This window comes from Asterias amurensis, chromosome 18 (genome assembly GCF_032118995.1).
Source record: "Asterias amurensis chromosome 18, ASM3211899v1".
NCBI classification, from domain to species: Eukaryota; Metazoa; Echinodermata; class Asteroidea; order Forcipulatida; family Asteriidae; genus Asterias; species Asterias amurensis.
In genome coordinates this window covers 6708734-6730835 of record NC_092665.1, presented here as the reverse complement: position 1 = coordinate 6730835, position 22102 = coordinate 6708734, and the positions used below count along the sequence as shown (strand labels likewise).

The 22102-nt window shown below is 37.7% G+C and overlaps 1 protein-coding gene and 1 long non-coding RNA gene across 2 annotated transcripts; one reads left to right on the top strand and one right to left on the bottom strand.

Annotated features, from left to right (window-relative positions):
* The first annotated feature begins 1355 nt into the window (after positions 1-1355).
* On the top strand, positions 1356-4172 carry LOC139950241 (uncharacterized). Its single transcript, XR_011787627.1, has 3 exons — positions 1356-1988; positions 2368-2510; positions 3431-4172. It is a non-coding gene; the product is annotated as an uncharacterized lncRNA (long non-coding RNA).
* A 2348-nt stretch (positions 4173-6520) lies between these two features.
* LOC139950229 (tripartite motif-containing protein 2-like) lies at positions 6521-10858 on the bottom strand. Its single transcript, XM_071948847.1, has 2 exons — positions 10731-10858; positions 6521-8544 (listed from the first exon to the last, which is right to left on the bottom strand). The coding sequence occupies exon 2, from the start codon at positions 8379-8381 to the stop codon at positions 7053-7055; it is 1329 nt and encodes a 442-aa protein (XP_071804948.1). The 5' UTR covers positions 8382-8544; positions 10731-10858; the 3' UTR covers positions 6521-7052.
* Between the last annotated feature and the right edge of the window lie 11244 nt (positions 10859-22102).

Here is a 22102-nt window from a genome sequence, read left to right as displayed (position 1 = left end):
AAAAACAAAACCACTAATCACGTGACGAAGAATTTCGGTCACAATTTCTTTTTTAACTGCCGCCATTTGTGTTTGTGTGTGTGTGTGTGAGTGAATTCGCACATTAATGTGCAGCAAATACCAGTAAAAATGGCTTGATCTCCGCGGAATTCTAGGGCCGGGGACGGAGAAAGATGGCAGTGCTTCTGCTTCGTTACCGCGTAACTAACTGAAGTAAGTAGGATTTGAAACTTTGCATGGTGGAGAAAAGATATAGAAGAGTTTGCGGTAACACCATGTAATAACAATCTCTAAATGAGTTGGGGTGGTTCTGAAAAGAACCGTTGCTGCATGCTGCTTAAGTACTAGGTGGTGGATCAGCGGTGATGCACGAAGGCGGGAAATGTAGGCGGGAAGTGAACTCGATGATGCGTGGTGAAACCTGTTGTGGAGCCTTGGGGGTTGTGTGGGGGGTGTGTGCTCACTGAACCGTGTCAGTAGGAACCAAAGATTATAGAGCGCCGCAAGGCGCAAGATGCGGAACTCGGGCTGAAATGTGAAATCCCACTGGATACCATTTCGGCAAGTAACTCTTTTGATACAACAAAAGATCAGTGCAGTTCAGTGCAGACAATGACCATTCCTATCAATGGGAAACAAAACATTCACTTGCTGAAATGGCGCCCATGCGTATTTCACGTTCCAACAATAGATAAAGCTTCAGTTCCGCATCTTGCGCCTTGCGGCGCTCTATAATCTTTGGTAGGAACAAGCACAGGGGATGGTGAGGGTGTGGGGCCTAGGTGACTGAGGGTATAGATGACCCAAAGCAGTCTAATGGTTGGGGCCTAGGGGGTGACTGTGGATATAGAAGATCCATTGGTCGGGAGAAGGGGGAGCCAGATGTCGCTGATGTGGAAGCCGATGTCTTGGGGTACGGGGACGTGTCATGCTTGTGGATCTCGATGGCCTCTCTAATGCGTCTAGGGTGCCACGCCTGGATGGGAGCGATGATTTCAGCAGCATCCCAGTTCACTCGGTGGTCAGCGATGTGGGAATGCTTGACGATGGCGGATTTACTGAAGTAAAAGACCCGTTGATGTACGCCGTGAGCAAGATACAGTCACGTTTGGAGTTCGACCATGATTCGACGACGAGGCAAAACCGTGTTTTGGAATGTGAGTACTGTTTGTGTAGGTAAACCTATACATTTTGATTTTGTAAATATTGCCACCATGTACAGGCCTACGAATGTTACTTTTTGTTCTAAGTTTAACCATGGAGGTAGAAATAACGCTTTTGGCAGAAAAACCACTACAGAGTAGCTCAGTAATAAACACCGCTGTCGACAATACACGACTTTCCCTGTGGTAGTATTATAAAATGTTTAGTGTTGAGTACGTACGTTACGACAGCTGTGTGTTCCTTGTTGTTGATGCAGTGTACACACGTAAGTCAAGTCATGTCAAGTTTAGCCCCATAAATCGGTCCAATCCACTATCAAGGATACGGAGTGGATTGGACCGATTTATGGGGCTAGTCAAGTTGAGCTTCTCCTATCCTAGTTTTCCTTTCAAAAATCGTAGGCATTATTTATTATGTGCTGTCCTTTTCTTACTTGGTTTTATTTAGCATGGTTTTATTTCGTTCAAGGTCAGTCACAAAATAATAATAATGAATTTATTTTAAAACAACAAAAATGTACAAACATGACAGATCAGATGCCGAAAGCGGAAAAAAGTAAACAATAGTTCAAGATGGCGGCGCCCATGGTTACCATGTAGGGCATACTTTGTCAACTCTCAACATGTTGTTCAAAAACTTCCTTCCACCTTGTTATCTCCTTACCTCTATATATAATAATATAAGACTAAAGAGTCAATGTGATTCATCCATGATGAATCTCAAACAGTACTCAGGCTGAGCATAATTATTACTTATTAAAAACTTATTATTTGAATTTATTTTTCAGAGATTACAGGTTTCCAAGACTATCCAGAGCTGAGTTGGTAAGATAATCATTTGTGTTGACATAGTTTTCAAGATGATAGAATGGGGAGGGGGTGGTCATCAGTAATGGCTCAGGCTAGGAAATTGAAAGACCAAGCCCCTCACCGGATGTTATTACCACACCCAGCAGTTATTTAAATCACCAAATAAGGTTTCATATAAAGTGTTGTTTCGGTTTTGATCAAGTTTCTGTAGTGACTTTTCTGTTAATCTTATTTGTACCTTCATATTTATTTTAAAATGCAATGCATTTCTGTGTTAGTTGTAGGTTGCATCTGTTTCTTAATTACACTATTCTGGAAGTAAAAATAACATAATCTTTATACTCTCTTTTCATCTTAATTTAAAGTTGCAAGTGCGTTACATTTTGTCCTACAGATCAACTTAGAACCTGGACTCCTGTTAAAGAAGAGCAAGACAATTTTATTACTATTAAGTGGAGTGGTGTTTGAGATGCACTAATTGAAATTGGGAAGAATGAATATCAAGTAGTGCAAGAGCATCTTTCGAGGATGGAAACAGTAAGTAACGTAGCGGCGTAATTAGCCTGCGGGCAACTAGTGAATTTTACTATTTGACTAGTCGCGCCTCAAATAGTTACGACTTCAACACAAGACGTAACCTGCGATTGGGAATGTGGAGTGAATTTTGACGGCACATCCCTGTTTTCGCTGGAAATGTTTTGCAAGAGTTGAACACATTTCAACTGGTGCAAATTATTTGTTGTGCATTTGTGACGTCGACATTTGTGTCGAATTCGCAGGAAGTATGAAATGGGGCTTAATCAAATTTAGATTTGGGTATAGTTGATGCATTTTAAGTTATCACTTGTGCACTCGTGGAAAATGGAAAAATATAGCGCTTCTGCGTCCCTTATCCAACGAGGCTGAAGGCCGAGTTGGATAGGACGCAGAAGCGCTATATTTTTTCTGTATTCCATGAGCGCGCTTGTGATATCAAATTTATTTTCAAGCAAACTTCAAGCAATGCATACGATGATCAGCATTTGATGCAAAAGCACCACTTTTGAATGTACATTAAGTTCTTTTATCTTCAAGTACGCACTAATCCTCCAATCAGATTCGCAGAATGGAGTGGTGATAAAAACCTATATTGCACGGCTAATATCACTACCTGCGTATTGTGTGTTCGATGTCATGCGCCAAGTTTGCTTGAAGATAAATCAGTATCACACGCGCGCTCGTGGAAATACGGAAAATATAGCGCTTCTGCGTCCCATATCAACTCACGCAGAAGCGCTATATTTTCCGTATTCCGCTCCGGCTTGTGTGATAACTAAGCTGTACAATTTGCCTACAGCTTATAAGAACGCTTTTTTGAGTAACAAAAAAGATTGATTTCACACAAAACCTGCTAATTTTTTGTCACCATTCTGTGCAACCTTTAATAGTGTGTACACTTTGTTTCTTTTATTTCCCAGAGGATCTATCTGTGTGGACTCGGTTCCCTGGTATACTTGCTGCATAGATCAGTAAACAAGAACCAGTCCAAATATGGATCGTGCAGCAGTAGCAGCAGATCGAGTGCCTTGTGGCACCTCATTCTTAACAAACCAGTAGGTACTTGCTGTTTGTCTGCATATGAACTTTGTCAGACAGTCTTTAATTCAGTTAGGAAAAAAACTATTGACATAGATATGGCCAGGTTATCTCCATCTGTGTTACCATGATGTTTGGTGTAGTGATAAGCCTCCTTAAAGTACTCAAGACCTCAATAAAACAAGTTAAAACCCTGCATTATTGACTCATTAACGTTTGTTGGAACTGCTGAGAGTGTATAATTAAAACATGATTTTTTTTGGAAAAATAATCTTCAATTTTTAGAATTTTGAACTTTTTAATAATATTATTTTACTATTGTGTTGTGGCCAATGGGATTGAGAATAAAAGTAAAATGGTTTGGGGCATAGGTTGGTTCAAAAAGGTAAACGATGAACATTTTGTTTTGATCTATTGTTTGTTTAAATTATTGCAACAAAATGCTCACTACAATTTGTGTACAGAGCGAGCATCAACATGGGAGCTTTTAATTGTTTTGTTCATCCCCTGCTCCCTGTTTAAACTATTCCTCAAAAAGAGTTTGTCGAAATGATCTTTTTGGAGCTTAACATGAGAAATATTTAGTTGGTAATATAAAAGTATTGGACTTAAAAAACAGTTCAAAACTGAGGGGAGTTTTTTTTACTGAAATTGAATTAAGTGAAGTCGGTGAAGTCAGTGAAAAGTAGCTTAGCACAGCAAAATCGTGGTTTCCAGCAAAGAAACCATCTCACATGTACCATTTTTTACTGGTACCCTGTACAATTTTGCTACGCAGAAAACTGTTAAGCAATTCGTTGTCTAAGCAGCTTTATGAAATTGGGCCTAAGTAATTAATCAAGATCATTAACCCATTTCAAGCAATTAATAGCTGGGGACTGCCTAAACTTAATTGTAATTTACTGTGTTACTTGAATTGAATGTATTTATTGAGTTTAATGTACTGAATCGAATTGAATTGAATTAAAGCAACAATGCATTGGATTAAGAGTACTGTTCTGTGGACATGGAATTTTTGTTAAATTGTACAACTTGTGTATGTTGACTTCCAATACTGAATTGGACTGAGAATTTTCAATCTATTTTATAATGATTGAAAATTTCGAACTATTTTCAATCTTTTAATGATTGAACATTTCAAACTATTACATTGAAATAGTTCAATCTCAGTCAAGATTGAATTTTTTTCAATCCAAATTCGATTGAAAATTTATTGAAATATTCAATCTAATAGTTTGAAATTCCAATCGTTTTTAGATTGAAAATTTTCACTCTAAATAAAGATTGATTTTCAATCCGGACAGATTGTACCCCAACGGCAATCTGTGAAAGATTGACAATTCAATCTAATAGATTGCGTGCACAGTAAAAAAATGCTTTTACGAACCGAAAGAGTTAATTACTTTTAATTATCTCAATTCAAACTAAAGTACCGATAAAATATTCACGTGTTCTGTTAAAAGTAAACCCTTTGCAACCATCCTGGAAATTTTTGCAAGAAATTGTGAGTATAAACCTCTAAAATTTAGCGTTTCAATACTCCCATTTCGTAAAACCTGATTTTCTCGTAACCCATATTTCATCTGAAGTGGCTGTTTTGTTGGTTCGTAAAGAGCGACGATATATTTTGCTTTAAAAAGAACTCTTCTTGCAACACTCATTTAATAACACTTTTTTTGAAGGCTTCTTTAATACAATAACACTTTTTAGAAGGCTTCTTTAATACATGCATTAACTAACGCAATATTTTACTGATTTGGCTGGTATATACAGTAACACTCGTAACTCAAACTTATGGGACGAATATAATAGTTTATCTTGTTATTTTATTTTATTTTATTTTTACTCTTTTATAATAATAATAATAATAACAAATTCTTATATAGCGCATTTCACAATAACCGTATCAATGCGCTTACTGAGTGCCCTGGTCATAGGACCAATAACAGTCCCTTTTTAATGTTTCTCAGCTCCCTGGGGAGTATTATTATTATTAATATTATTATTATTATTATTACTATTAATATTATTTGTACATATATATTGTTTTTTTTATATATATATATATACTTTTTTTTTTTTTTTTGGGGGGGGGGGGGGTATTTATTTATTTTTTTTTTTGGGGGGGGGGGGTGGGGAACCCATATACCCCGATGTGTGTTTTAGCACTGCATACCCAGTATTTACCCGAGTTCTGTGAAAAAAATATTACTCAGGTGGGATTCGAACCCACGACCATTGCAATTCTAAAGCAGTGTCATACCAACTAGTTGCCATGACACTGCTTTTATCATATGCCTGTGATTTTTTCACAGAACTCGGGTAACCCACATCAGTGTATATGGGTAAAAACACAAAATTAATATTCTTTATCACCGATGCAAATTTAATATCTATTATACTATTTTTCAAACTTAAACTTACATGTTGGACAGAGATAGCAAGGAAAGAGTTATACTATATATCAAACTTAAAATTCTTATTTATACTGAACAAAATAAAGCTGCATCAAACAATTTCAGCAAATATGTGCCAAAAATGTTTTTAAAATCAAAGACAACTTTGCTTGTTTAATAATATTAACCAAAGAAACAAATATCAATTTATAAATACCCCAGACAATCTGAAGCTTGAGTCTAGGGTGATTGACAGCTCGGCATGAAACGTCCAATAATGAATAATGTTAATTATTTCTAAGAAGATATTTAAAAGATATGTTCATGACATGTGCATTCTTCGCAAACACAATGTACATGCTGTAAATTAAAACTTTTAACAAAACATAAAAATATTCACGCCACTTTTGAGCACCTTAATTCCGAAACTAATTGGAATTGGCAATTTAAATTAAATGCGCAACAAAACTAATTTCTTAAACGTTAATTCTCGACATGAAATTTTTTTTTTAACTCACCTGGAATTTTTTTTTTTTTCCTTTTAAACACAAGAGTAAATGCTTACGAACAATAAAACAATTTTTTTAGTAATTGTTTCTCACAATTTATATGTTTAAAAAATATATAAAGTTGTTCGGGGGGCTGACTCCGCCTACCCCTTTTGTGACCTCAATCGAGGCAGACTTTGCCTGCAATGCGTATAGTAAACACACGTGCAAAATACATGTACGTCCAAGTCGCGAGTTGGTACATTTAAAAAAGTGTTTTTCTGCATTAAGCAGCAATACACCTGGTCGGCATTGAAACGTACAAACTCACGACTTGGTCCGTACATGTACTTTGCAATTGTGTTTACTCTACGCATTACAGGCAAAGTCTGCCTCGATTGACGTCACGAACAGCACCCTCTCGGGTCGGGGTCTACTCTTAAATTTGTAAATAACATAAGAACTGATTTTTTTTAAACCTTAGTTAACTGTTTATTCACATTCCACTCATCAAAACACATATTAGTGACAAAAGCTTTATTTTGAAAAAATACCACTTCCAGGTGACTTTAATCAATAAACTATCTGCGATGCATTATGTACATTTGGCATTTTCACTTTCAAAATATTTTATTCTTTTGGTGTCCAATGCCACGACCTTTATTCCCAGCTTGACCTCCCCGCCCTCTATGATTTTCACCACCTTGACCCCCACGACCACCTCTACCTCCTCCTCTCTTTTGTCCTTGACCTCCCTGACCTTGATTCCCACCTCTGTGACCTTGACCTCCTCTGTGACTCTTTCCTCCTCTTCCTCCTCCTCCTCCTCCTCCTCCTCCTCTATGTGGCTCACCAGATACTCCACCAGGCACCGATGTTTGTTGCATATACATCAGCGGTAGAGGGGGGTATGTGGCTTGGGGTACGTTCCCGCCTTTCATACCACCTCCCGAAGCGAGATTTGGGCCTTTTGTACTGTCAGTTTCTGCTTCACTTGTTTTTTCTTGACTACATTTTTTCTTATTTTTGGGCTTAGCATTACCTTTTCTGGGACCACTCGGTCTTGGCCAGCCTTGAACTTCCTCCTCAGCCCCGACAAACATAGGGTACTGCACCTTGCTCGGGGTGTCGAGCATCACATGTCGTTTGTCTCTATAAGATGACAATGTTTCCACGAGACTTTTGGATTGATCCAGAACGTCGATCTTGGTGGTACCTTTAGCATGTTGGGTCAGGTCAAGTAGGTCTTGAGTGTGCTCTTCAAGACTGCACTGATACTCCTTGATGAGGGCATCTTTGTTGTTGAGCATCTTCATTCCCTCCTGGCGACACACCTCTATCTCGTTAATCACCTGGTCGCAGCGTTGATTTAGATTCTCCACTGTGGCAAGAAGGACCCCTCTCGACTTCTTGGTGAGCTTGATCAGCCCCTTGGCGAGCTGTAACTCCTTCTGATTGATCTGCTGCCTCCAAGTGTATGCCTCGTCAAGATTGGTACACTTGTGGTCTGGTCTTGGGTGGTCGACCACAGTGCAGTCACGGCATATCAGAAGCTCACAAGTGGAGCAGTAAAACTTCATTTTTTCCTTGTGCAACTCACACATTGTCAACTCACCATCCTCTACTTCGCCCGATTTCGGAGTGCTCTCATTCTCCTCGTCTTCTGGTTCATCCACTTCATCGGCATTCAGGTTGAGTGACTCCAGAAGGCTCTGCAGAGCAAAATTCGTAGTCAGCCCATCTACTCCTTCTGATGGAACAATGGTCACATCACGACACAAGGGACAGACGATTCTAGGTTCGTTGTCGTCCAGGTTTTCGTCCAGACATCCCAGACAAAATGTATGCCCACATGTGAGAAGTTTAGGCACAACCAACTTTCCCATACAAATTACACATTCCAGTTGACTGGCAAAGTGGGAAGAAAGAGCAAATTCTACGGACGACATGTTCGATGTTGTACCACTTGCTGTTGCACGAATATTGTAAGATTGTATTACAGTGTTTGAATTTTGTTAAAAACGCGCTTATAAAATTGGCGCGCAATGTTGATTTCTTACAAGTTCAAGTTTGCGCTATCGAATTTAATTTGCGCAGTGTATTGCCACAGACCTAGTCTTGGTCCCAAGACCATTGGTGTTGCGCGGTCACACACAACCAACGTTCCGATTATGCCCGGCAAAAACTGTCCACGCTTGTAATGAACGAACGCTAGCGGGCGCTCTGTTTCTCTGATTTAGATCTCACCATGATCTTGAATAGTTGCAGCGACGGGTCTTAACTTTTTTATTGTTTTTCGGCAAATCTCCCCCGACTTTCCGGTGGAGCCAATCAGAGGCTGCGTTGCGGTTGGCTCATGAATAATTCATCAGTGTTGTGCATGTAGTGTACAATGCATGCAGTAATTCCGTTGCATGACTTTTGCTTTACTCTGTGTGTGGGTATATATGTTTTTATCGGAGTATAATAATGTCCAGATCAGTAGGATTTGAAACTTTGACACAGGGTGGAAATACGATAAAGAAAGGTTTGTGGTACCAGCACAAACATTTATATGTATAATGTCCAGATCCAGACTACTGCATTGCCATGATATGCAGCTTGAAATGCGATCGTGGCGTTATGCTCCCGACGTGCCAGGGCCCACACTGATGAAGCCTGTATTGGCTAAACAATTTGCTTATAGTTAACACAAAATAGTATTGCTTAAATTTGAAATGTAGTGCCCAAGTAAATTTTTGGATAGTAAAGAAATTTTGTACAGTATTTTCTACCAAACAGATATTAACTGGTGGGCCCTGTAGTGTTATTCACAGTGAAAGTTTTTTAATCTTGGGGGAAGGAAATCTTGAGGGATTCAAAAGCGTCTTTGTGAGAACGTATTTTGAAACGTAACCGTAGCTGCATATCTTGGAACGTAAGCGTAGCTTGACTCGGGATTGAAAGCGTACTTTTTGATATTGTAGCGTAACCTATTAGTATCTTGGAGTTTATAAGCATAGCTGAGTAGCTGCGTAGCTTGGAACGTAACAGTATCTTTTGGTGGAGCGTAAGCATATCTTGGAACGTAATTCGTAGCTGCGTATCTTGGAACGTAAGCGTAACTTGACATGGGATTGAAAGCGTACCTTCTGATATTATAGCGTAACTTGAAGGAACGTAGACCTAAGCGTATCTTGGAACGTAAACGTAGCCGAGTAGCTGCGTAGCTTGGAACGTAACCATATAACATTTTTTTGGAATGTAGTGGTAACAATATCTTTTGGAATAACTCATGAGAAATTTCGAGTTTTGATTGCTTGTCCAGCAGCGACTACTGCTATTCAACTCCCAGTTATTTGAGGCGAATAGTCGGGTCATTAAATTCCACTAGTTGCCCAGTTTAATCATTACCTCAAAAATAACTCTTCATTCACAGAATTAAAAAAATAATACTTTGACAAAATTATGCTTTGAGGGAATTTTGTTTTAGCATTATTTTTATTTAAACCTTTTATAAAAAATTCTCATAATTTTTTTAAGCTACTCACACAATAACACTGTCAATATAACAATATGCGATATTCCTACGTTTTGACATCATCAAAATTACCTGAAAACTCATAACAAAAAGAAATTAGGGGCCATGAATTAAAATGGAGCATATTGGAACGTTGCGATCATAAGAACTTAACGGATTCGACACCCGCAAGCTGGGAGTTCATAGCGCCTGGGATTTAACACCTCCAACCCCCACGAGACACGGCATGGGCGGTACGTGATATTCCACAAGGCTTATTTCACGTTCCGATTGCTCCACGCCGTGGGGCTATACAGCGTCCGATACACGGACTCTCTGAATGCTAATTTTACGTTCGATTTTTGACCATTATTTACGATTTCAAATCGTCACGTATCCATAATCTGAATAGGTACCTATACTTAAAATTTCACTGTTTTCCTTTTAATCGGCCTATAATGACCACGGAATCACTCTTTGAGCAAAGATTATTAAAAATAGACCGCCGATCATATTGACCTTTGACTCGATCTAGTTTGAATAGTCATCTTCAATTCGTCACGTGATATGAATATTGCATACATTAAAAGTAATTTACATAGTCTGGCCACGCCTTCAATTTGCAAATATCCAAGACCATGGTGAGCACAGGACATGGTGAGATCCGTAAATCAGAGAAACAGCGCCCGCTAGCGTTCGTTCATTACAAGCGTGGACAGTTTTTGCCGTGCATAATCGGAACGTTGGTTGTGTGTGACAGCGCAACACCAATGGTCTTGGAACCAAGACTACCACAGACCACCAATTGGTGCAAGATATGTGAACAGATTTCCTATGGTACATGTACGAGTAGGATTCTACTCTACTCTACTCACTATATAACTGGTACTCTGCACGTCGCTGTGTTAAGCCAATGCAAAAATAACTGAGTACCAACATACACCTTACCATACACATACACGCATGCAGTGTACATGAACATGATGTACACTGCATGCTCTCGTCCGCCGTCGTCGCAAGCAAGCGTCGTCTACAGCTAGTTTTGACGCGGATTTGGTGATTTATGATGCCGATCCGAAACATTGATGGACATCTTTTCTCGGTAAGAAGTTGATTTTGTGCACGGTGGTCTTAACTGGTCACTCTCAAATTGTTAAATGATCAACGTCAATTATTTTATATCAGATACTTAACTTACTTAAAGGAACACGTTGCCTTGGATCGGACGAGTTGGTCTATTAAAAGCGTTTGTAACCGTTTTTTATAAAATGCATATGGTTGGAAAGATGTTTTAAAAGTAGAATACAATGATCCACACAAGTTTGCTTCGAATTTGCGTGATTTTCCTTTTACTGTGCGAACTAACACTAAAAATTTGACTCCCAAAAATGGCCGACCGTGTTAGTTATGGGGCGCCGTTTGTCCATTAATTGTTTGACACTTTTAAGACATGTTTTTACCATGGTTTACAGCAATTAGATGTAAACCATAGAAACTGTTGCCAAATCCTGTTATGGTTTACATACCAGTAAAGTGTTTGTTGTGTATAAGTTTGTGATTTACAAACCATGAACATACACAAAACATTTACAAATCGTGGTTCATAAACCAAGAAAATTTACGCATCTTAAAAACATGGTTTAAAAACCATAAAAAATGAAGCATCAAATTCATGGTTTACAAACCATGGTTTATAAACCATGAAAATTGAGACATCTAAAAAATATGGTTTATAAACCATGAAAATTGAAGAATAAAAATCTTGGTTTACAAATCATGGTTTATAAACCATAACAAATGAACCATAAAATCATGGTTTGTGATCATGGTTTATAAACCATGAAAATTGAGACATCTAAAAAATATGGTTTATTAACCATGAAAATTGAAGAATAAAAATCTTGGTTTACAAATCATGGTTTATAAACCATAACAAATGAACCATAAAATCATGGTTTGTGATCATGGTTTGTAAACCATTAAAATCGAGACTTCTTAAAAAACATGGTTTATAAACCATGAAAATCGAGATTTCTTAAAAAACATCTCAAAAACGTTGTTTGTAAACCATAAAAAAAATTTGCACTTACAAATCATGGTTTACAAACCATAAAAAATTTGCACTCACAAATCATGGTTTACAAACCATAAAAGTGTGCACTCACAAATCATGGTTTATAAACCATAAAAACGTGCACTCACAAATCATGGTTTACAAACCATAAAAAATGTGCACTCAGAAATCATGGTTTACAAACCATGAAAGTGTGCACTCACAAACAATGGTTTATAAACCTTAAAAAATGCGCACTCGCAAATCATGGTTAAAAACCATAAATTTGGCACTCACAAATCATGGTTTATAAACCATAAAAACGTGTACTCACAAATCTTGGTTTACAAACCATAAAAAATGTGCACTCAGAAATCATGGTTTACAAACCATAAAAGTGTGTACTCAGAAATCATGGTTTATAAACGCTTCAGGAAATTGGGGGCAGGATCAACAAAAGTATAATTAAACACTCTGTAGCTCGAACTCCTGTTAATCCACTCACATAGGGAGGCAAACTCACTATATTATATACTCTCTTTGGAAAAATAAAAACAATTAAAAGTAAATATAAATAATCTGTATACACTAAAGCACAACTTGAAACAACAAAACCAATAACAAACACCAGAAATTAGACAAGCAAATAAATAAATAAATAACCAAATTGTTAATTTAAAAATGTAAACAAAAAGTAACAATAAGTAAATGAATAAATAGTTGGAAAGGTACATGTAACAAGAAATATAGCAACAAATAAATCAAAATATGGATGGATAAACAAAAAATAGGTCAACAAATTGATAAAATAACAACGCAAGCAACGAAAAGTTAATCAAACTAACTCCTTTTCTAACATAAATACCTTTACATCAATAAAAGGATGATTAAATATGAATAAAGCAATCAAAACAACCAAACAATTGATAAACAAATAATCAATAAACCAGAAATTAGATAAGCAAATAAATAGTTAAATTAATAAATAACAAAAATATTGATATTTTATTTCTGAGTTACATGCACTCATCCGTCTATCTATCCACTCATTCATTCATTCACCCATATTTTTCCTTTATTATATCCAACTGCAGGTATAAATGTAGAAATCAACCTTCAAGCAGTACTGGACTACCATGAAATAATGCAACTACTCCTCCGCCCCACTAGCCTTTTGTCAAGGCCTTCGTGGCTTAGACACTAGTTTGGTAGAGCCGTGATTCGAAGCGCCTGGAAGGGGATATTTGCAGGCTGGTCAAACCTTCCAGTCATTTTGAATGCGGATCTATGAAGCAATGAAGGCTACAGTCCCCCTGGTGGTACACAAGAGTATCAGACCAGTTGTCAGTAAAAGTTCTCATGCATACTGCATAGTCTCTACAGCTTTTAAATATTGTGGGACAGAAACCTCATTTCATATTTGGGGAAAACAGCAAAAGTATAAACAAAAATCACATACCCATGTCAAAATGTTACTTTTGACATGACTACTACAAAATACAGTATGTTCAAGTTGCAGTTAATGTTAAAAAATGTTTATTTTGTACTTATGTAAAACGCGTTTAAAAAACTCAATCATTTTATGCGCCTTGAACACCCAGCAGGGTGGATATGTGCGCATTTTAAGTCTTATTATTACTATTATTATTATTATTTAAAGGCAGTGGACACTATTGGATAATTACTCAAAACAATTATTAGCATAAAACCTTTCTTGGTGGCGAGTAATGGGGAGAGGTTGATAGTATAAAACATTGTGAGAAATGGCTTCCTCTGATGTGCCTTAGTTTTTGAGAAAAAAAGGTTTGTTATTTTATGCATATGTTGAGATACACCAACTGTGAAGGCTAGTCTTTGACAATTACCAATAGTCTCCACTGCCTTTAAATAATGATAGTCCATTATACTATAATGTATGTTACATGAAACAGTTTCCTAGCTACTTACTAGACCATTTTTATATTATTTGGATGTTGATATCAATGATCAAATGTCATGGTTGAAAATAATAATAATAAAGCATGCAAAAACATTCAATGTAACTTTTAAAGGCACTGGACACCTTTGGTAACCAGTCTTCTCACTTGGTGTATGTCAACATAATGCACACAAAAACAAACCTGTGAAAATTTGAACTCAATCGGTTGTTGAAGTTGCTTGAATTCAATAAATATTTGAGTGAGAAATTTTTGTTCGTCTCACAAAGTACGTTATTTCAGAGGGAGCCATTTCTCACAATGTTTTATACTATCAACAGCTCAGCGTTACCTGTTACCAAGTTAATTACCAATAGTGTTCAGTGCCTTTAATAAGGGAATAAAAGGGTAGCGACAGGTTGTTACGTGTGATCGGCTCGGGCGAGGGTCTTGAGCGCATGGCAATGACCCTGCAAGGTTTAAACGGACATTTAAGAAAGAGTCACTACTTTTTTATTCCGAATCATAAATGCCCTTTTGTTAGAAAACATTACAAAAATACAATTACAGACTCTTTGACCGTTTAAAATTTGAGTTTTTAAATATTTTTTTCAAAACCTTTGTGGAGAGTCTGTTGTGCGTGGGTTGTGTTTACGCGCGCAAGCTTAGAAATAGATTACGTGCGCGCACTTAGAAGTAGATTACGCACTGTTTCTAATAGCTATGAATTGCATTTTGCGTGATAATCTTGTGCAGAGGCCAGCCAGTTATAAACACTGGTCATTATCAACCATTTAAACACCCCCATGTGACGCGCTCTCCACCAATAGGAGTAGAGAAACTGTCTGAGGTATTTATGAATGCTTTTTAAATCTCTTTTCCATACAATGCTTTTCATAGTATCATTGTGTTATTAACATCTCAAAATCTTGTTATGCCTCTCTAGTAGAAAGTAATTAGTGACAGAAACCTGCATTATGTGACATTCAAGAGATGTGCCCTGTAACCCTGCGGTGAACATGTGAATTAAACATGGCAGGAGATTTAAGTTTGTAGCAAGTGATGGTCTTTTGCCATTGTTCAACAGTGGCTGTCAATCTTTAGCTACCATGGAATTGCAACAAAATGTTGGTAAACACACTTGCTTGGCAAACAAATTACTTCTCACAAACTGTTGTTTAAAATGTTCAATACATTTTCACACAAAAACGGTTTTTGGGATACATAACTTTGAGTGAGCAATGAATGCTCACCCATAATAGGACCTTGGTCAGACAATTTTCTCACAAGAAAAAGGTTCAAGTTCAAAACAATTTCAAAGTTGGAAGCACTTTCTATTATTATGACAGATTTCTGTTAAATGCATAGAGCTATATATATTGATGTGACTAGAGCGCTAACACCCCATTATACATGCAGTTAAGTTTTGAAGCCATGTGGGCGCATCAAATGTTCATGTACAAACGAATACAAAAAAGCTTGATATTTTGTACGGCAATTGTACGGCTATTTGCATGATAGTGCATTTGTTATTTTCTATGTGTCATCGAACCATAAGATGCAGCAAAAGTAAACGCACAATCTGCTGATGAGCGTCCAAACTGCGAGCGTCATTTGCGTAATGTTTAAAAGGCATGTATACTATTTTAAGTTTTCGTAGCGCAGACAGACACTAATGGGCAGTTGCGTACGAAAGCGCACACGCCAAAAAAAAAAAAAAAAGCGTCAATGTGAATTAAAATCGTGTCATAGTCATGCAACACATCAGACATGTCTGTGCCCAGGGTGGCTTCAAAACACAGAGCAAGTTAGCGCTATATAAATTTAGATTATTATTATTATTAATATTATTATTCAATATGTATAGCTCTATGGTTAAACGCAACCTTTAAATTTGTTTTTTATGTGATTATTTGACATTAATATGTGGAACTCAGTTTTGTAATTGCGATGGATTTTTTCAATAAACCTGTTTTATATTAAATTGAATTAATTTTGTCGACTTTAATTTGCATTGCATTGATTAAGGTTCTTCCTCTTTAATGCTTTATTCTGGCCCTATGCTTCAGCACTGTGTAGGATTCTGTCCCTATGCTTTAGCACTGTGTAAGATTCTGGCCCTATGCTTTAGCATTGAGTAGGATTCTGGCCCTATGCTTTAGCATTGAGTAGGATTCTGGCCCTATGCTTAAGCATTGTGTAGGATTCTGGCCCTATGCTTAAGCACTGTGTAGGATTCTGGCCCTATGCTTTAGCATTGAGTAGGATTCTGGCCCTATGCTTAAGCATTGAGTAGGATTCTGGCCCTATGTTTTCGCACTGTGTAGGATTCCGTCCCTATGCTTAAAGGAACACGTTGCCTTGGATCGGACGAGTTGGTCAAAACAAAAGCGTTTGTAACCGTTTTGTATATAATGCATATAGTTGAAAAGATGTTTTAAAAGTAGAATACAATGATCCACACAAGTTTGCCTTGAAATTGCGTGGTTTTCCTTCTACTGTGAGAACTAACACGGTCGGCCATTTATGGGAGTCAAAATTTTGAGTAGGATTCTGGCCCTATGCTTCAGCACTGTGTAGGATTCTTCCCCTATGTTTCAGCATTGTGTAGGAACTAGGATTCTTCCCCTATGCTTTAGCACTGTGTAGATTCTGGCCCTATTGCTTTAACATTGTGTAGGATTCTGTCCCTATGCTTTAGCATTGAGTAGCATTCTCTGACACTTTCGTCATAAAAACTCATGCTATTCTACAATGATCCATGATTAACAAGGCAGAGGGCGCCCTATCTAGCCCTCCGTTGGTTTTAGCAATCGTTGGTTTTAGCAATCATTGGTTTTGTACAACCATGGTTTTTGTACAGTACTATATGGAGTAGAGCAGAAAGCACAGAGGTCAATCAGTAGAGTAGAATCCAACTTCGCCTGTGTGGTAAAATTTTTGTTAACATATCTTGCAGGGTATACAGACCACTCAAAGCACGGGTTAAGGCATTGGGCACCATTGGTAATTACTCAAAATAATTGTAAGCATACAAATGTACTTGGTATTGGTAACAAGCTAGCAATGGAGAGCTGTTGATAGTATAAAACATTGTGAGAAACGGCTCCCTCTGAAGTGACGTAGTGTTGCACCCGCCAAATTACCCAAACTGGCAATCTAAACGGAGCACATTAAAATCGGGTTGATGACCACTGTAAAGAACAATGAAAAACCACTGTCACGATATATATCTTGAAGAAACTCCTTTAATGTCTGTTACTGGTCATCACTGGTATCAGAATCACGTTACATCAACCATTATCAAAACATTAAGTACTTGTCAATCTTTAAACTATGTACTTACTTACTTTGCTGAAGATGTAATGCAATAAACTCAAACTTACTTCTAACAAATAACTAAATTAAATATACTGATCTCTAAATCTGGTTCAAAATGGTTCAAAGAATAAACTTCATAAAACAAACACCTTTAAATGCATACACAATAACTCCTTTCAACAGGTGTTCAACCTACAATCATTACAATCTTGTCCCTGCAGTAAATGATCAAGGCATAGCTAATTAAATATTCACAAGAAAAATAGGTGTTCTTGCCTACAGCTACTTAAGTATGCACAAGAAAAATAGGTGTTCTTGCCTACAGCTACTTAAGTATGCACAAGAAAAGTAGGTGTTCTTGCCTACTGATCTCACTTCCTGCCCTACTGCAACACCACCCAATAAACAACTTCAGAGCCACTGGGCTCACACTGTGTGGTCTAGTATAGGAAGATCTTGAACCTCCAATAACCAATGGTCTTTGGCTACCAATATTCTCTATACATGGAGTTCGGTCAAAGTACTGGTTAACAATACTTCCAAACTAAAATATATCTGAAAGAACATTACAGTTCTTTCCAACAAATACTTCAAACAGAAACTAGTAATGAATGTCTATATTACAAATAAAGTACACTTTAACACTTGAAAGCAAACTTAGAAAAGTGATACCTTAGCAAATAAAAGTGACCTTTAACTACTAAATAAAGTCCAAGCAGTATTTAAAGAAAGCAATTTCACTTCATCTAAATCAAATCATTATCACTGTCCATTATGACTTAACAACGGAAACTCTAAAATACATTTCAACTGTCTTCCAAGTCTGAAACAAATCCTTTCTTGATCTTGTAACCTTGGAGTGAAAACTCCCAACTGTCTTCAAGTGACATTGTCTTGATCAAGTTCATAACACAAATCAAATAATGAAGTTCAATAATCTAGATAGTTCTATTAAAAAGCACAATGGAATTAATAAAGAAAATAAAATCAACATACCTGTAAAAAATAATGAAAAACCACTGTCACGATATATATCTTGAAGAAACTCCTTTAATGTCTGTTACTGGTCATCACTGGTATCAGAATGCCCAGACCAACATCCTGTCTAGAGTATCTCTGCTGATGTGGCAATCTTGGACTGATCCATTAATTCTAAAGGTAGGGTCAAAGTTCTATTACAAAATGAAAAGGGGGGGGGGGGGGGGGGGGGCAATTAACACTGATAATCCACACACCTCTCTACACTTGGAAGGTGTATCAGTTTTGCCATCTCTACAGTAGTTTTCGAGAAACTAAGCACATTTCCACAAACATTCGAATTTGATATCTAGACCTCATAATTAGATTTTGAGGTCCCGAAATCAAGCATCTGAAAGCACACAACTCAGTGTGACAAGTGTTTTTTTCCATTTTTATCTCGCAACTTCGACGACCAATTGAGTTCAAGTGTTCACAGGTTTATTATTTTGCGCATAAGTATAAAAAAGATACATATAAGTATAACACCTGCCAAGTGAGTTGTTATTGACAACCCAGTCTTCAATTTATCAGGGATGATTCATGACTAAAAAACTTTCAACTACAGGTTTTTAGCAATATCACGTCAGAAATAGTTTTGTTTTGTTAAGATCCAGCCGAACCCTATTTCATACATGGAGGTACAAACATCCACTTTGAACCATTGAACTTACATACCCAATTTTGTGTTAGCCCTTCGTGATCTATTCCGACAGCAATGCGCAACCCCAGGCTGCAATTTGCACATTACGCGAGCAATTACGTAGATTGTGCTATCAAAATTAACACACCGAGCAATGTAACGAAAATGAGCGCCTTCACCGTTTTTGCGTTCAACAGTACATGTAATGGAAAATCCCTATCATGTTGTGCACATCAGCAATCCGTGACCTCGAACACGTCAGCTTAAATACAACATCGTTCCCAGTGGCAAATGATATGTACGTTTACATTGATCTCGTGGTCGGTTGTATGCGGGTTGTTACCTCCGGGCAAAACATTGTTTTGTAATAGGGCTGACGAAGTTTGCCCTACCAGGTAGATTCACTCGGCCCCAGCGGCCAGTCTATCCAGGACTGCTGGGATGGGCTAATCGCTTGCACAGAATCTTGTTCAGGAAGTACGTCATGCGTACAGTGCATAGAAATATGGTGCAGCGTGAGTGTGATGCATGATGGGACTGCGCATTATTAAACCAATGACAGTGATGATACGTTTGCCCATCCCACAGCGCCTTTGGTTAAAGCAAGGCGCTGGGGACGAGCGAACCAGGCAGAGTCCATTGGTCCTGATCGTTATCAACATAATAGGGCATTCACTCGTCCCCAGCGCTTGCCTTTAAAGACCCTGAAGTCACTGGTGGTAATTGTAAAAGACCAGTCTTCGCATTTTTGGTGTATCTCAACATATTATGCATAAAATAACAAACCTTTGGAAATTTGAGCTAAATTGGTCGTAGCGGTTGCGAGACAATAATGAAAGAAAAATAAACCCTTGTTGCACGAATTAGCTGTGTGCTTTCGGATGCTTGATTTCGATACCTCAAATTCTAAGTCTGAGGTCTCGTGGAAAAATACTTCTTTCTCGAAAACTACGTTACTTCAGAGAGGGAGCCGTTTCTCTCAATGTTTTATACTACCAACAGCTCCGCATTACTGGTTACCAAGTATGTTTTATGCTAATAATTATTTTGAGTGATTACCAATAGTGTCCACTGTCTTTAACCAAAGGGGCTGGGGTGGCCAAACGTATCAAGCACGCTCATTGGTCTACCCCGAAAATGCTTAGTCCCACCATGCATCACACTCACACTGCAACATAGAAATACACTGCACGCATGACGTACTTCCTTGACAAGAATCTGACCATGTTCCTGGATAGCCTGGCTGCTGGGACCAAGTGATAGCTAGGGTTAATCAGTACATGTTAATTAAACCATACAAAAAACACCATGATGCCAAACTGATGGAACCCGTCAATGTATTTCATGTGAAGAACAAAGCAATTACAGTTATTTGACCCATATAGGCCGACTACTGCTAAAATCCAAACCTACAGTCTGACATCACAATCAAAGTTACATAAAACAAATTCACCTTGAAAATAATGTTACAATTATTAAATAAACTGTTATCACATTTGAGCCTGAGCTACATTGATAATGTGCACTTTGTCGCCCAGCATGTCATTTCACTAGTGTTTGGTTGCTGGTTTGTGGGGGTGTCGTGGCCGAGCGGTTAAGAGCACCGAACTCAAGCTCTGCTGATTTTGTGTTCAGCAGAGTGTGTATTCGATTCCCAGTCGTGACACTTGTGTCCCTGAGCAAGACACTTAACTATTATTGCTTCTCTCCACCAACGGGCAAGTGGGGACCTGTGAGGGCAGAGATGGTTTTTTGTTTTATACTATCAACAGCTCTCCATTGTTTGTAAGTTTCATGCGTACAATTATTTTGAGTAATATTACCAGTGTGACGAGTGCATTTAATGTGTATATAGCTCAATTCAAACCATGATTTAAAGATGCTAACATTGCAGATCATATCGTGTGATAAATAGAAAGAAAGTATTTCCGCCATGAGATTCTGAAGTCATAGTAGAACAGTTTAAAGGTTTGGGTACTTTATGTAGGACTCGAAACACAATGTCTATATAGATTTTTATTCATTGTTATACACGGTTTGAGAACAATGACAGTACAAAGCTTCACTAGAAAAATGATTTGCTTATGGTGCTGTTGTTTTTGTGAGACATTAATAAAACAATGCACGAAAATAATGTTAGTCTGTACAACGTAACAGTTCCGGTACCATAACTGGTAATTACGTCGTACAAGATAAAATAAACATTTTCGTGACATTGTTTTACTCGTTTCTCAAAAACTATACATCATCACAGTAGGTACAACTTTAAGGGAAGCTTTCTACTATCATTATCTTCAAACCATGTAAGTTTAATAACAAGACCTGGCTGAGGCCACCGACACTGCCCTTCAGTGTGCCAACTATAACTGGAGGGATAGCCATATAAGCAGCATATAGACACGAGAAGAAGAAGAACAAATCAGTGAACATTGTGTTTTGAGTCCTACAAAAGGTCTGCATTGTAATTGCAAAAACATCTCTACTGGGTTATAAACACGAAGTAGCTATAGGGATTTGAGATACACACTGGCTATTGCAGATTCTACTCACATGGGGCTTGCCCTCGGGGGAGGGGAAGCTCTTGTACACATTATGGGGACAACCCTCATGCTATAAGTAAACTGCTCACAAGAAGTTAGAAAACTTGTTTTCAATCAAGTGTATTTTTATACATTATTTCTCTATTTGTATTAAATTATATATCAATGCAAAGCTGAAGTGTTCCTCTTTAAAATTATATCACATTTGCAGTGATGGCATGCTGCTGGACATGGCCACATGAGTGAGAAAGAAACAGAATCAAATGTGCCAAAACTATCCAAAGATTTACACTTTTTTGTAGTTCAAGCAAGCGAGGCAACTTACTGATCTTAATCCACTTTATATTGAGACAAGAGTTCAGTAATGAGTCTTGCGAATACCAAAACAAGTTGTTTCAAGAGATGGGGGGGGGGGGGGTAAAGGTGTGGGGTGTTCTCACTGGTGCACATCTATGTGTAAACCATTCATGGTTCTGAAGCGTGACCGGTATGATTATTGATCTACCTATCGACTGTTTATAGTACAGATAACGGTAATTTTGGCACATTTGATTTGTGACTTTATCATTATCATTATGTAGCCAATGTAAGCAATAATTATGTCATCATTGCAAATGTGGTGTCATTTAAAGAAGAACACATCAGCTTTATGTTGATATATAACGTAATACAAACAGAGTA